The sequence below is a fragment of the Aythya marila genome (genome assembly GCF_965140915.1).
Source record: "Aythya marila genome assembly, chromosome: 3".
NCBI lineage: Eukaryota > Metazoa > Chordata > Aves > Anseriformes > Anatidae > Aythya > Aythya marila.
In genome coordinates this window covers 86160567-86175022 of record NC_139044.1, presented here as the reverse complement: position 1 = coordinate 86175022, position 14456 = coordinate 86160567, and the positions used below count along the sequence as shown (strand labels likewise).

Below are 14456 nucleotides of genomic sequence, written 5' to 3'. Positions count from 1 at the left end.
GCCTCCTATTTGGACGTGGTTAGAAGTGTGCCTTGGTTAAATGAGGTGAATCCAGTTTTATGTTAGAATTGTCGTTACTGTGGGCTACCTATGAAAGTTGGAAGTGAAATTAACTTCATTAAGGAAAGTGTGTGTGTTGAGGAAAGAGAAAAACTAACTATTACTACAGAGGAAGAGGTATTACAGGAAGAGGCCCAATCTTAGAAGGTTATTTTGGTTTTTTCTAAAAAGAGAAAGGAGAAGAGAATTCCTTACAGTCATTTATCCAGGGGGGCTCAGCAAGCTGGAAAAATGGGCTGATAGGAACCTCACCAAGTTCAACAAGGAGAAACGTAAAGACCGGCACAATGGGGAGCAACGGCCTCAGGCACCAGTTCATGCTGGAGGCCACCAAGCTGGAAAACAGCATGGCAGAAACGGACCTGGGTGTCCTGGTGGACACCAAGTTGACCATGAGAAAGCAATGAAAGCAGGAAAGAAAGCTAATGGCATCCTGGGCTGCATTAGGCAAAGTATTGCCAGCCAGTTAAGAGAGGTGATCCTTCCCCTCTACTTCGCACTGTTAAGGTCCCACCTGGAGTGGTGTGTCTAGTTCTGGGCTCCTCAGAACGAAAGAGACATGGACAGACTTAAGGGAGTCCAATGTAGGGCCACCAAGATGATAAAGGTACTGTAACATCTCTGCCTTGAGAAAAGGCTGAGAGCTGGGACTGTTCAGCCTGGAGAAAAGAAAGTGCAGGGGGATCTTATCAATGTCTAATAAATACCTGAAGGGAGGATGCTGAGAGGATGGAGCCGGGCTCTTTTCAGTGGTGCCCAGTGCCAGGACAAGAGGCAGTGGACATGCATTGAAACACAGGAGGTTCAGGAAGCATTTCTGTTCTGTGAGAGTGACTGAGCCCTGGCACAGGTTGCCCAGAGAGGTAGTGGAGGGACATGGTCCTGGGTAAGCAGCTTCAGGTGGCCCTGCTTGATCAAGTGGAGTTGGACCAGACGACCTCCAGAGGTCCCTTCCAACCTTGACTATTTGGGGATTCTGTGATAAGGCTTCATTTATCTGCTAGCTTGATTGTCTCATATGTTAGTCTCCAGGGAGTTAAAGGAGAGTCAGTACAAGGAAATGGACTAATTAGATCCATGTAGGACCCATTTCTGCTGCTCTTTACCTGATGAGATGAAAAAGTACTGTTAGGAGCGATAAATCTCACCCAGTCATCTTGAATGAAATGTGGTTGCTGCAGTCTGACCCAGAGCTGGGCTGCTGCTTCTCCAGCTAGTGGGGTAGGAGAAGGTTTAGAAGGAAAGGGGAGCTGCTTTTGCTCAGCAGTAGCTGTAGGGGCCACCACTTGCAGTCTGCACCGAATACTTTGGTGTGGGTCACTGCTTTGTCTGAGCTGCAGGCTCCCTTTCTACCCAGTATGGGAGAATGGATTCAGTTGCCAGCACGAAGACAGGTTGTAGGGGGCTGCTGCTGGACATTGGCTGCTCAAACACCAAAATAAGGATAGGGAAAGAGTTCAGATGCCTGTCACTAATAATTAGTAAGAATTGTTGATAACGGTAAGGTAGAAAGAAATTGTATGTCTTTAACAAAATAAAAAAGAGGAACCTGGTTTTATGCACCTTATTCAGTGTGATGCAAATTAAGCCTTTTAGATTGTAACCATTTAACTAATTTTTACTCACCATCTGTTGGGTCATAAAATACAAGAAATTAAGAAAGGTCTTAGTTTATTCAGGAGTTCCCTGCTGTGTCTCTTCCCTTTTTTATTAGGGAAGGAAGAGGAGAGTGACCTTGTTGCACTGGTGTTTATTAGAAGGAATTGATGTTGGTTCTGTTTTTCCTTCCATCCTGTCAAGGTTTTTTTCTCTCTGTAAGGGGATATAGTTACTCGGGTAGAGGTTGCCATTAACCATGTGATGGAACAGTAGAAGCTGCCACTAACTAAAGCTTTAAGTGACTCCCATTAACCATTTTTCTGATCTAGAAAAAAAATACTGGCTTTGATTTTGGTGAAGAAAAAAAGTTGAAGGAATTCTGACTTCTTATATTTTTCCTTCCATTTTTATAATTCAATAAAACCCACAAAATACTCAACATTGGCATTTGCAGCATCAGATGTGTTAAAAACTTACTGCATAGCTGCATTTCTCTTTTTTAGGTGATAAGTTGAGAGCAGGACTTTATTTCCATGGGCAATCAGATTATTTCTCTGCTTGTATTTTATTATTTTCATTTTATTTTTCATAAGGAAATTGGACAACGATAAATCTTTGAAGCAACGTTACAAACCTGTCATAAAAGGTGTCGTAGCAATATTTGAAAATTTAAATGATTCTGTGGAATAAGGACTAAATTAAAGCGGGTGAGAAGAAATTAAAACTTCATTTGAAAGTCAATGATCATGCTCTGAATTCTTGTTAAAATCCAGGGGGGAATTATAAGAGAAATCTATATATTTTGACTAGGTTTTGATAAATTTTTCATTATTTTCTTCTAGAATCGGACAGTGATACTCGAGAGATCAACCTGAAAACTTCAGAACTTACCAAATGTGAATGGTGTAGTGTAAGAAAATTGCCAGTCGTTTTTCTACAAACAGTACCATCAACCTGTAGTAGCCTCAGAGACCAGCTGAAAATGAGTAAAGATAATGTCTGGTACGAGTGCAAAGGAGACAGTAAGTAAATCAATTATAATAAACTATTTCTCTTTTGTATATGGGCATGTATTTGTAATGCTGTAACTTTTTTATATGGGCCTTCATATTTTTATGACTGCTTTTGGTATACTTACCTCTGCTATCTGTTCTGTTCTGCTTACAGGTCTCAGTTTGAGTAGAAACTTTTGTGGGTTTGTGTATTATTTTTCCCCATATGATTGTAGTGATATTCTCATATAGACAAACATCTGCTTGGAAAAGAAGTGGATTGTTTTCATGTATCTTTAAATTAATTTAATTTCAACATCATTTTCCTCAAAGGTCTAGCATGTTAATATACACTCTTTTTTAATTAGCTTACAGTCCTTTTCCCCTTAAATAGCCTTTTCTTTAGGTTAACTTTTGTGGTTATACTCGCACTCAGCTTAATACATGCATGATACATTCAAATGGAGGAAGAATGCCTTCAACAATCTCACTATTGTGTGTTCCCAAGACAGAATATAGTTAGAATAGCCTCATCCACCTTTATAAAAGTAGGAATTGTAACACTCCTTACAGCTACAAAAATAGTAAGAGAACATATGTAAGGGGATGCCAGAAACAATCCTGGTAGCAGGGATTTTGACAGCAGGCAAACACAGGTGTTCGCAAGTGAACAAAGGAAAAGCTTCCTGAGGGACCTGGGAAAGAAATCCTTCCCTTTCCACATCTCTCAGCCTTTCTCCCTCTACCACCACAAACCTTTTTTCCTGTGAGACTGTGGCTCTGAGCTAGTTTTTGCACCCAACTGCTTTATAGTCCTTGATATTTATGAATGCCTTATGATAACACAGTTGCTATTTGCTTTCCAAGCCATGTAATTACTTTAAGATTGAATTCATAGTTGTGTAAGCAACATTGTGTAGGTGCCTAGTTCCCCAAACCCAGTTAGACATCTAAATTCTGTATTCAGTGAATTTGGAGGTAGACTGGTAAAGGACTATTTTCACACCAGGTAGCATGCTTAGTTAAGAACAGGAAAGGGTTGTGTGTGTGTCTGAAACTCGTCTCTTACCAAACAGGTCCCTGCAGCTCTGAGTTAGCCTGCTACATGAGACTGGAATCTGCAGCCTGAATGTTAGTCCTATACCTGGGTGCCTAAGTCATTCTTCTTAGGGCGTTACTGCCTTTTTTATTGTTTGGATGGTGTGAGGAGGTAGTATTTATACAACAGCTGATTAATCCAACTCACGTTCCCTAACTCCTAGTGAAGGTGTAGGCAAGGCTAACCTGTTGAAGCTAAGCCACTGTACCAAAAGAGCATGAGAGAGAGTGGGATAGTGTTTTGTTCCTATAATATTCACCTGGGGTAGAGAGGTTTTGTTTCATATATGTTACAGGGCCTGAAAGCAGGGTTAGTCTCTTGTAGGTGGTGAGATCCCTTCTGTGGCAGGGGTTGAAGATTTTGATCAGAGGGACATCTTAAATTCCTTTCCTTGTTAAGATTCATACTTCTTAAAAAGGAAAACTGGTTGCCCGTGAATCAAAGAACCTTAAGAGATTTCTGTTGCTATGGTAACCAAAATCTGATCAGAGAAAAATAAGTGTTTCTTTCGTGAAATCGCCATCCCAGGCTTTTGTACGTTTTATGTACTCAAATCATATGTGTCTAGAATAAGAAAGTGTAATTTTATTAGAACTTTGTGCTAGTAGTGTGCAGCATACCGTTCTGTATCCACTACTGAAAAAAGCACCATGTTTATTTTTCCATCTAAGTCTTGAAAGACCCTCTCAAAAATACAGCTTTTGTTTTGTTTTCTTCTCAATTTATTTTTCTAAGCAATGGATTTAAGTTCTGTACCCAACTTGCGTGCTACCCGCAGTTAAAGTAGATTTTTTTTTTTTCTTTCAACCTGTCACTATTTCTGAGAATCTGTTGTCTGAAAGACCTGACGTAGATGTCAGTGCTGGGTACCCTTGTAAATATGATTATGATCTATTTAAAAGGCTGAGGATGTCTGGGCCTGCATACTGTAATAACCTCCATGTGTAAAATTTTCAAAAGCAATAACGTGTTAGAGCATGGCCTTCTGGATCAGGTAGGACCATGAATCTATCCCCCTGAATCATGGGGTCTCATACACTGTTTCTCCTTTAATTCAGTATATGTTGTCTTCGTTCTCTCCCTCACTCCCACACACACACCTTCCTCTTTTGCATTATATCTATCAGAAAGCAGGAGAAAAACAGGCAGAACATTTTCTAAAATAAAATACTGTATAGGGGACTGAGTCGATGGATAAATATTTAATATTTAAAAATATCCCTGAAATGACTACATTTCTATTCAGTTACATGTATTTTGTGCTCAGTCTCTGTCTTTTTGCAAACCATTCTTATAATAATCATTGAGGCCACAAAAGCCCATCTACATTCTTAAAATACTTCTTTTCCTAATACATTTCCATAGATGAATGTATCTGTTGATTTTTGAGAGACCTCCTCTGGACTTCTTACAGTGTTGATCTAGGAAAAGTCAGTGCATGCGGTTTCCCTGTATGGGCAGGGAATTATGCTGAATGTGTAATTTCTGCAAATGTATTGAAACAGCAGCATAGGAACTGTAATAAGAAAAAGTAGTATCGTTAAAAGCATCTTATTGGCAGTAAGCAGAGAAGTTCTTAGTTTAAATGTTTTGGCTTTGCATTTAGTATGTGCTTTATGTACAAGGTATAATACTTCGTTTTCCTAAAGGCAGAAGTTGAGTGTACACTTCTTGCAAATGTAGGTAGAAGGGATTGGTAGTTACTCTGTCTATCTGTCTGAATAAGTGTGTATTGTCAGGTGAAAGCATACATGTGTTGGCTCATGGTTCTTCGAAATTTGTTTATAAATGTGGCATTTTATTGTGTTACTAAATGAATATTTTTTTCTTTGCTTTGTTTTAGGTCAAGAAGAACAGTATATAATTCTGATTTTTGAAACTGGCCTTGATCCTCATGCAAATTCAATATTTGAAAAAATAATTACCGACATTGGCATTAGAAATAATATTTCTGACTTCTTCGTGAGAATTTCCTTTGAAGAAGCTAATGGCAGACTTGTTGCATTTACTAAGTGCTTGGAAGAGAATTCTAAAGGAAGCCCTTCTCACAGGGAAAACAAAATTAAAACTGTAATTAATTTTTTCTGTTTTAGAACAAAGTCATTATATTATTTGGATTAGAAATACGCTAAAGATAGTGTGCTAGTCACTAAACAAACAAAAAAAAATCTAACAACTTCTGCTGGCTTTATAATAAGGATTCTCAGACAAGTCCATCAAGGGGTATGAGGCTCTGGAAAACTACATTCATGATACTTTTTAGCATGTTTACTTTTTTATAAGTTTGTACACTGGTCCACAAATAATGTCATTTAAAATGATTAAGGGATGAGAAGTTTGTAGTATACTTAGACAACATAATTGTTTCCAAGTTCATCTACTGGTAAAATTTTGGTGTTTCAAATGAGAAGTTATAGTGCTGTAGTTAAATTTAATTAATGCTTTATTTAAACAAAACTACCTCTTAAAGAATTTGAGAGGTTTGTGGTTCTGCAAGAAATGAATACAGACATTACTGTAATAAATGAACTAGGAAAGGAAAAGAAAATTGAAGTCCTTATCAAAAGCAATGAATTTTATATCTGTGGATTTTCAAAGCTTTACTGTCTTTTTTGATAAAAGTGAGCACAGTATACAATTTAACATTCACTTCATTCTTATAAGGTTGTTTCTGAGTCCAAAGTGCAGCAGCGAAATAAACAGTTATACTTTGACGATGAAGAAGAAATTGGAGAACCACATACAGTATTTATTGGTCCCATAGAAAAGTAAGATATTTTTCTTCGCCCTGTAACAATTTTCTGATTATGATGATGATTGTTATTTTGCATTTCATATTTATTATTAAACGTATTTTTTGTTTCAGGTTGATAGTTTATCCACCTCCACCAGCTAAAGGTGGCATTTCTGTGACCAATGAAGACCTCCATTGCCTAAATGAAGGAGAATTTTTAAATGATGTTATTATTGATTTTTATTTAAAGTAAGTTTTTATTTCAAACTGGTTTCTAGTGTTCTTTTACCTTGAAACTTGAAAAATTCTGACATTAACATTTCATAGGTCATTTGATAACACTTGGTCTCCAGCTACCTGTAACTCTAACTTTAAGGATTATGTTGTGTTTTTGCAAGAAAATCAGGTTCATATTCTGTCCTGGTTTTGAAGGTGACGTTCTCACTTGGAAAAAAGGTTCCTTAAAATCTCTTTGTATCTGAAAAGGAAATTGAACTACAGAAGAAAAGACACCATTTTAAGTTCAATTATTTTTTTTTCCGGAGTATTTGTGTTCCTTAGAACCTCATTTGATTTGATTAACATAATAGATAAATTAGTCTTCTGGTGTCACTGATGCCACAGATGTTAGAAGCATATTAAATTGTTATATGCTTGCTGTGTTTATGCTATGCATAAGGGCTGTGTGTGTGTAATTTTCAGTATATTGAAATACTTAAGAGATGAAAAGAAAACTAATACACAAGTCTTGGGAGTGTTTGGAGATTTAGTATCTCAATTAAAAAATGTGTCTTTCCTATATACGAAACTCACTGAAAAGTTGTTTACCTAACATAATATAAAAATAAACAGAGCAGCAGCAGAACAGCTTGTTGCTTGAGCGTATCACTTAATACCTTTAAATACTGACACAGATATTGGATTAATGAGTTCCAGTGATTAGTTAGCCCTGATAGTGTTACAGCTATTTCGGTTTCATGAGAGGCTGCAATAATTTGGTGGGGGTGGTACTAGTGTTGGCAGAACTTTTGTACTCGTAAATACTTTTGAATTAACACCTCTATGACTTTTTCATTTTGTTTTAAACTAATTAGGTATTTGGTACTTGAAAAACTAAAAAAAGAAGATGCTGATAGAATACATGTGTTCAGTTCATTCTTCTATAAACGCCTTAATCAAAGAGAAAGAAGAAATATTCATGAAACTTCAAACCTCTCGTAAGTCCGTTGATAAGTCCATATTATCAAGAGCTGAATACAAGGAAGATTACAAGAACATATGTGTTACAGAGATAAAATCCTTACTGACAGTATGATGCCAGCAGAACTCTAGGGAACATCCACACCTATATCAAATATAGAATATGTCTTAAAAATCCTAAGAAACTGTTAATGTGAAAATACATGGAAAGGCAGTCTTTCAATGAAAATAAATCACCCTACAAATCACATTTGGCTTTCTTCTTGCAGAATACAACAAAAACGACATGGGCGAGTAAAAACATGGACACGTCACGTTGACATTTTTGAGAAAGATTTCATTTTTGTTCCTCTTAATGAAGCGTAAGTAACCATACCATATTACTGGATGTATGTGCTAAAAGCTTAAGCTTTGTAGTTCTAAAATAGAAAGTTATGTTGTAGTGTGACTTGAAATTCATAATGGAGAGAATAAATATCTCTTTACAGTGATAAAACCAAAATCTTAATGTGACACACTGCAGTAATATAAGAAATATTTGGCAATACAAAGACTAAGCAAAAATTAACTTCTCTGAATACTGTTTCCAGGTTTTTCTCTATTTCTTTGGCATTCATTCTTCTAAGCTGTTGTCAATAACTTTTGAATTCGTTTTCAGTCTTTACTTCCTCTAATTAGATCTCTTTGGTATTGTTAACATCATCCTCTAGGTAAAATAAACCTATTGGACAGAAATATAATTTAAAATTTCTAGAGCCCTGTATTAGGGTTTTTTATTCTTTTCCTTTATATACCTTTGTTCTGATGTTTTCCTTGAGTAAGGAAGCAAACTGTTTGCATTCTAATAATTGTTAAGGATTGTTAATGATGCTTGCTTTCCTTGACATCAGGGCAAGTAGTCACAAACACACCTCTTCATTTCATGAAATGAATCCAAGCAGTCTTGAAGCCAAAATATTTAGGAAAGTTGAATTCCTGCATTTTAAAGATATTTAATAAAAATCCATTTTAAAAAGGACACATAGAATTGGAACTGATGTTTCCATAGGCAAAACAAACTGATCTTATGCAAATTCAAAAATATTTTTAATTAAAAGCTTTTCAATGAAACTTACCTAGATACCATGCTATTGTGCATTCGGAGGAAAAATTTCTGAATTTTGAGGTGAGCTGTAAAGAGGCATTTTTGATGCAACTCGCCAAGGATCTTTCTTTGTTATAAAATCACAAGTAAATCTCTTAAAAAGCTGTTCACAAACACTAAGATTGGGTTTTGAGAAGCTATGACTTCTATACAGCGATAGGAAGAGAGACAATCCTTACATGATGAAAATGACTAGAGATGTGACATTCCTCCTATCTACTGCAAATTTAATCCTCACCATCTCTCCTTCTGAAGCTTTAAGTACCAGAAATTTGAAGGGTCTGTCATGTAAATTTCAGTTGCCTTAGAGCTTATTATATATTATCCTTCCCATCTTCCTCTTGTGTCAGTCACAGATCCACATTGGGCCGTGCTTCCTAATAATTGGCTATGTGTTGGAGAAATGACACAGCTCATGCTGAGAATTCCAGAGTGGGATTTTGCAGGAGTCATCTGATAATGAAAAGTAATAGTTCTGTGGTTTTATGAGAATCAGTTATGTTGATAGTAACTTAGCACATAGGAGTTTTCACTGTCTTGTTCATTTACTGTTAAGGAACTAAAGCTATGTCTACCTCAGTAGTAGTGCAGCTCATACAGGTGACCTTTCAGCTTGTACTGGAGGCATGAAGTACACGCTGTTTTTGAGGATTTGTGTTTTAAGGATTTTACTTTGGAGTAGGTTGGTCTTGTGGACTCTTGATTTCAGCATCACAGGTGTACTCTTGGAGTACATCTTAAAGGTTAGTTGCATCTGGAAATAATCCTGTTCACACATTTTGGAACTGTCTTGCACTGTCAACTGAAACTTGGTTAAGTGGTGACAATAAGGACATTCATTTCAAAAGCAGTTTCCTGATCCAAACTGAAGTGCTAATACAAAAGTACTGTAAGAACGTTGCAGAGCATAAAAAAAAACAAACCAGTATATGAGAAAGTGGTGTTTTTCTTGTGTTTTTGTTTTTGACCTGCCTTCTGGTAACAAAAACTTAAATCTTCCATATTACCTTTTCAATTTTAATTTATTCTTATTAGCAGCTACTATTTTCTTGGATGCACATTGCTATTTTATCTCCTCTCAAACATGTCACTTTCCCATCCCCCAAAACCCTGCACTCAGTTTTGAGGAAAAAGATGCCAAACTTTTCCTGGGGAGGGAGCTGATTTAGGAAAGAAACAATGATTCAGCAGTGAAATACTTTCTTTATGAATGATTGTTAATTGGTATTGCAGGACAGAGAAATAGTCAGGGAGCTGTTTGGGACGGAAAACAAAAAAGCAGCAAGTATGAAGGCTTTTAAGCATCTATCCGAATAGCAGAGCTCTTCACTTGATAAGTTTTGTCTCCTTTCATATATTACCGTGACACAGAAGAACAGCAATATTTTACTAGGTTACTGTATATTTGACTGCTCTTTTCCATATCTTCTTGTGCTTCAGTGCTGCTCAGGAGTAGAGAGCTGGAGTCAGCTTAGTTTTCAGGTCAAAAAATATTTCAAGATTTCATTAAAACTGGTTACTTCATTGCAAACATCTTACTTACTTTGATACATAGCTATTTATGTTGAATTGACTTGTAAATCCTGCTTTATCTTTATTTACTTAAATGCCACTTCAGGTGTATCATAGCTTCTCTGATACAGAACATTTTGTTTTTAGAACTAAACATACCGGTAACAAAAGAGGCAATAAATAGCAGTGTTGGTTTTTGCTGCTTCTAGGTTTCTGTAGTTTAATTGGCAAAATATGAAGGATTTCTGATCTGGTTAGCAAATGTTACAGACTCTGTTTGTGTAAGTTACAGTCTCATGTAGCATTCTGTTGCTGTGTATATAATGTGTAATAAAATACATTGCTCCTGGACTTTATCTGTTAATAGGACTGAGAAACCTTGCTTTTGTGTAAAACCACAAAAATGTTGCAAAAGAACATTTTTAATACACTTGTGTTGTTGATTTGTATATTAGTTGCATTCTTAGTCTGCAGTCTTTCAGATTTGCATGTCTTAAGATGAAGGCTGTGGGCTGGGACCTGATGTCTTCGCTAAGCTGCAGGTTTTTCAGAAGCTTCCTTGTGTGACTTCTTTTGTGTTACACAATTTCCCCATGCTTCTCTTCCTCGCTTGCAAAATCAGGACTATCACACTTTGTGTTGACACAAATGGACACGTTCAGATGCTGCATGTTCAGTAGAATAGAACTTCCAGCTGCTGGGTGGTTAGCTGCCTATTTTTTTTTTTTTTTTTTTTGTAATCCGGTTATTGCCTCATAGCTTCTAGGCATTAACAAATACACCAGGAGCATGGAGAATCAGAAATGAAGATGGAGAGCCAGTGGTGTGCAGACACAAATCATGTGCCATTCCGTGTATTTTTGGACAACCACGTTTTCAAAATTTTTTCAACATGCCTTTGCCAGGCCATCTGTATGTACAACCTAATATGGTTTAATAATTCTTCCATCAGTTTATTCCTTATCTTGATAGATTGTGACTATGTAACTCACATGCAGCCTTGATTGTGAGTATGCTTTGGCTAGGGTAGTTGTCTAGTGTTTCCTAGTGTTTGTGACTCAACACATTGAAGGACTGCAGGTATTTTTTCAGGATTTTGTCACCTGTTTTAATGCTGGTAACTAGTCCTTGCAAACAGAACTTTTTCTGGGTGAAAAATCTCATCAAAGGTATGGAAGAGTTTCTTTGCTTCCAGTGAAAGGTCTGCATCCATTACCATTCATAAACTGTCTCAAACCTGAGTCTCTGGTAAATCAGTGGTTGAGAACCCATCTCAGATTCTTTTTCTTTTGTGTCTTGAATTAAGTAGTCCATGAGACAAGTTATTCTAGGATTTGAGAAAACTTGAGAGCTTCTCTCACATCATAGGAATGCTTCTAATGGTTCCTCTCGATAGCATTTCTCTTGTGCTGCTTAGAACAATGTTTTCTTTCTCTTAGGACAGACATAGCTGTTTATTCTGGCATTTGTTTTAAAGCAGCATGCTAGAAATGCTTTTTTTGGAGTTGCTTAACTTCTAGAATCTACTTCTAGAAAGTAGAAATCTACTAGAACTTTCTAGAAATCTACTTCTAGAAAGTCTTGTAGACTCTCCCACAACCATTAGTTTAAGGAATGTGGGTTCACCTGAGAAGTTCAAAGAACTGCAGTAAGTGGAGGTGGCCAGGATGACTCTAGGGGAGAACTAATTTAAGAACAGAATGGCTGAATTGACCATCAGTATTTTGGAGAGTATATTTTTGTTCAAGTCTCTAGTGGAAATAGCTTGTTCCTTTAAAAGTTGCAAGTTACTTTCTTTTCAAATCCAGGTTAATTTGCTACTCTATTTACATATCTGGTACATAAAGCATATCTTATAATAGGATATGCCCAAATTCTAAGGTTTGGCAATACTTAAAAAATTCATTTACTAGGTGTGGTGAATCATTCAAGACAAAATGCCTCAATACTTCATGTGTTGCTTTCAAAAGCTGTTTACTTGAATTACCATTGACTTTTGATGGAATTTAGACTCATAATCATCTAATTTTTTAATAGATCAGATGTGCATTTTAGCTACTGCTTTTTCATTTTTCTAAAGCATATTGAAATGTGGCTTTATCTAATACATAGCTTGGTTCTGTTTTGTTATGTGCTGTAGGAAATTAGAGGACCTTCAGAAATTTTCTAAATAGGGTCAGTATATATTTACTTGCAATGCCACAATACCTGAATTACCTGCTGTTCAATTTCTGATTGAGTGGCAAGTCAAGTCTGAACTGGCAAGAAGATGTGGAGGAAGCTGGGGCAAAACTTCCTATCTTCATTTGGGTTGGGGGATATGACTGATTTTGATCCTGAAAGGGTTAGAATGGCAGTTTTCTTCCTTACAGATCTGTGAAGGATGAGTAAGATAACAGGGTTGTGGTTGATAGCATTACACGCATTCTTTTCTCCCCCTTTTTCTTCACTGGTAGCAGGATTGTTTTTAAAATGGGAAGTGTCATATAAAACTAGAAGATCTTACAGGTGGAAGGATTTGGGCAACTCAGTTGTACCATTGACCTAACTACTTTTAGTGTCAGTGGTGAATTTCTAGAAAACTTTATACAGTCATAAAACATGAACTCTACAATCTCTAAATAATGCTGTGATAAAGAAAACATTTAAAATGAATTAAGCTTTAATTCAAAGAAGGAAAAGGATGTATAAACTGTGAACAAATTGAAATAATATTTAGACAGCACCTATTCTCAACTAACTGCATCATATTAATACATTTGTTGGTGACTGCTGGCATAGAATGATCCTCCCTTTAAAGAAAACTTAATGTTCAAGTAAGACCTGCACAGGAAAGTGAACAGCTATTGCAGTCTGTTGATTATGGGGAACAGGTTTCAGTTTTGTGTGCACGTATGTGCACAGAGTTTTTGCTTGCTTTTACCAACTTCAAGTTTAACACTGAATATTAATGTAATTGCTGGTTATTAATAAATTTTTTCCTTTGCAGGGCCCACTGGTTTTTGGCTGTCATCTGTTTTCCTGGTCTAGAAAAACCCAAATATGAACCAAATCCTCACTATCATGAAAGTGCTGCAACACAGACAAAATCTTCCTCTTCAGATGGAGAAAGCAACACACCATCTCCTTTGCCAAATGAGTTCGATACCCAAAACTCGCCTTCCATGTCCACAGCAAAGAAGACATTGACCAAAAAGTATAATACAGCTTTAATTGACCCAAACACTGAAACAGAGGACAGTGAGTCTTCGTGTTGTAGAAGAAGTCCTTGTAGGGGAAAAAGTGGTTTCAAAAAATTAAGTCAAATAGACAGTGATGTGGAAGAACCTAACACTGTGGAATCAGCATGCCATAAACTTGACCATAGGACTCCAGATGAAAACGGTATACAGGGTGAATTCACAACTGCTAGCCAATCTATGGGTATGTAATTGTAAAAACACACATTTTAATGTAAATTTGGAAGCTTCACATCTGTTACTACATTTGCAGTTGTGTAAACGTTGAAAGTTGAGTAGTTTGTGGCTCACATTTGAAGGCTGGCAATGTAAGTAATTTACAGCCATTGTGTAAGAAGTTTTTGCGTTCATCTCTCATCACATGAGACTGGAGAGAAAACAGTTTACCCAAATCCGACAAATTTGTCAGTCGCATTATGCTTTCTCACACACAATCATTTTCTAAATGTCACTTAATTTGCATCAGATGAGACTGGAATTTTTAGGGAAAGAATAGTAGTTGCTGATCCTTTGACCGTGAACCCTCAAAATGTATATGCATGGGGCAGCTGAATTAAGATCATGAGAAAGTTTAATTCCACTGTCTTCTAGAGTTTGAAGTTTCACTTCAACAAGTTCTTGAATGTTCTGTTGGAAGGCATGTAAAAAGACTGAGAAGAAAACAACCAAAAAAAAAAATCAGTCATGTGATTTCCATGTTACATTTAGAGAGGCTTCCTCCATGCATCACTTTTGTGGAGGCTGATACCAGTAGTTTTAGTCATCTGGAATAGCATTTGTACAAAAGTGAACAAAGGAGCTGACATAATTTTGAAGACAAATGAAGGAATTGGGAAAAGATTGTTTTCTCTGCTCACAGTTTTTCCTTTGAGGCATC

The 14456-nt window shown here is 36.6% G+C and overlaps 1 protein-coding gene across 5 annotated transcripts in view; it reads left to right on the top strand.

The window, feature by feature from the left end:
- SENP6 (SUMO specific peptidase 6) overlaps positions 1-14456 on the top strand; it is an 81625-nt gene that overhangs the window by 55375 nt on the left and 11794 nt on the right. For all 5 annotated transcript variants that reach the window (XM_082756666.1, XM_082756668.1, XM_082756667.1 and 2 more), the window contains 7 exons: positions 2502-2681; positions 5594-5820; positions 6415-6518; positions 6617-6733; positions 7579-7701; positions 7954-8046; positions 13330-13763. In XM_082756666.1, coding sequence (XP_082612792.1) covers positions 2502-2681; positions 5594-5820; positions 6415-6518; positions 6617-6733; positions 7579-7701; positions 7954-8046; positions 13330-13763 — 1278 coding nt within the window. The remainder of the gene's footprint in view (positions 1-2501; positions 2682-5593; positions 5821-6414; positions 6519-6616; positions 6734-7578; positions 7702-7953; positions 8047-13329; positions 13764-14456) is intronic.